The sequence below is a fragment of the Diaphorina citri genome, unplaced genomic scaffold (assembly GCF_000475195.1).
Source record: "Diaphorina citri unplaced genomic scaffold, Diaci psyllid genome assembly version 1.1 scaffold2412, whole genome shotgun sequence".
Taxonomy (NCBI): Eukaryota; Metazoa; Arthropoda; class Insecta; order Hemiptera; family Psyllidae; genus Diaphorina; species Diaphorina citri.
In genome coordinates, this window is record NW_007379836.1 from 1 (window position 1) to 1,230 (window position 1,230).

The 1,230-nt window shown below is 37.4% G+C and overlaps 1 protein-coding gene across 1 annotated transcript in view; it reads left to right on the forward strand.

Moving 5' to 3' along the window:
• Nucleotides 1-23: 23 nt before the first annotated feature.
• LOC103518880 (electron transfer flavoprotein subunit beta-like) overlaps nt 24-1,230 on the forward strand; it is a gene marked incomplete at its 5' end in the record, with an annotated part of 10,368 nt that continues 9,161 nt past the window's right edge. Inside the window, one exon of the mRNA XM_017447969.2 lies at nt 24-164. Within this exon, the coding sequence (XP_017303458.1) occupies nt 24-164 (141 nt within the window). The remainder of the gene's footprint in view (nt 165-1,230) is intronic.

Sequence of the window (1,230 nt, forward strand, 5' to 3'; positions counted from 1 at the left end):
TATTTATTATTTTGTGCTGATAGGTTGACAAGACTGATGGAGAGCTGACTGTCAAGAGAGAAATTGACGGAGGACTGGAAACTATCAAAGTAAAGCTACCTGCAGTTATCAGTGCTGATTTACGTTTGAACGAGCCACGCTATGCTACCTTACCTAACATTATGGTAAGTCTGAGTTCTTGTGACAATGAGGTCTTGTAATTTACAACATGATCAATAAACCATGATCAGTTGATCAGTGTCAGTATTGAAATCTAGATAAGAGATGATAAACTGAGCGAGGACTAATGTCTCTGGCTATGTGAATATTATAGAGATTCTCTTTGAGAGAATGAAGAGAATTTCATGATAGCTAACTCTAAGGTAACCAGCATTTGAGAAAGGCTGGCTCAAGGTATGGTGTGGGCAAATCAGGTGCCTAGCAAATTTTGGAGGGAGACATTTTTTTAAAATCCAATATGCATTGCCTGAATGGTCCCCTAAATTAGCTCTTCTTATTGTTTCAGAAAGCTAAAAAGAAGCCCATCAAGAAGGTATCTCCGAAAGACATGGGAGTTGACACTGGAGCCCACATTGAAATAGTTACTGTAGAGGACCCTCCAGTCAGACAAGCAGGATCTATAGTCCCAGATGTGGACACGCTTGTGGCTAAGCTTAAGGAAAAGGGCCACATATGAGGACAAAACTTCGAGTGGAGGTCCGAGTTCCTCAACTTTAGGGTGTCCTGATGGTGTAGAACTTTTTCGATTTAAATTCCCGAAATTCGATAATTCAGAGATTTGTTTCAGGATGATTGTTTATTCTGAACAAGTTGCGATAGTCCATTGCTTTTCATATTCTATGGGTACAGGGTTTAACAATGTATTTAATGTTGTGGAAAGCTTCCTATGCACGCCCATTTCTGAAGGGAGCTGACAGTAAGATTAAAACTAGTGTATTTTATGATCCTTTTTTTTTTTTTTTTAAGTATAAAAATTTTGAAAGCTTCCTATGCACGCCCATTTCTGAAGGGAGCTGACAGTAAGATTAAAACTAGTGTATTTTATGATCCTTTTTTTTTTTTTTTTAAGTATAAAAATTTTGAAAGCTTCCTATGCACGCCCATTTCTGAAGGGAGCTGACAGTAAGATTAAAACTAGTGTATTTTATGATCCTTTTTTTTTTTTTTTTAAGTATAAAAATTTTGAAAGCTTCCTATGCACGCCCATTTTTGAAGGGGGTGGACGGAAAG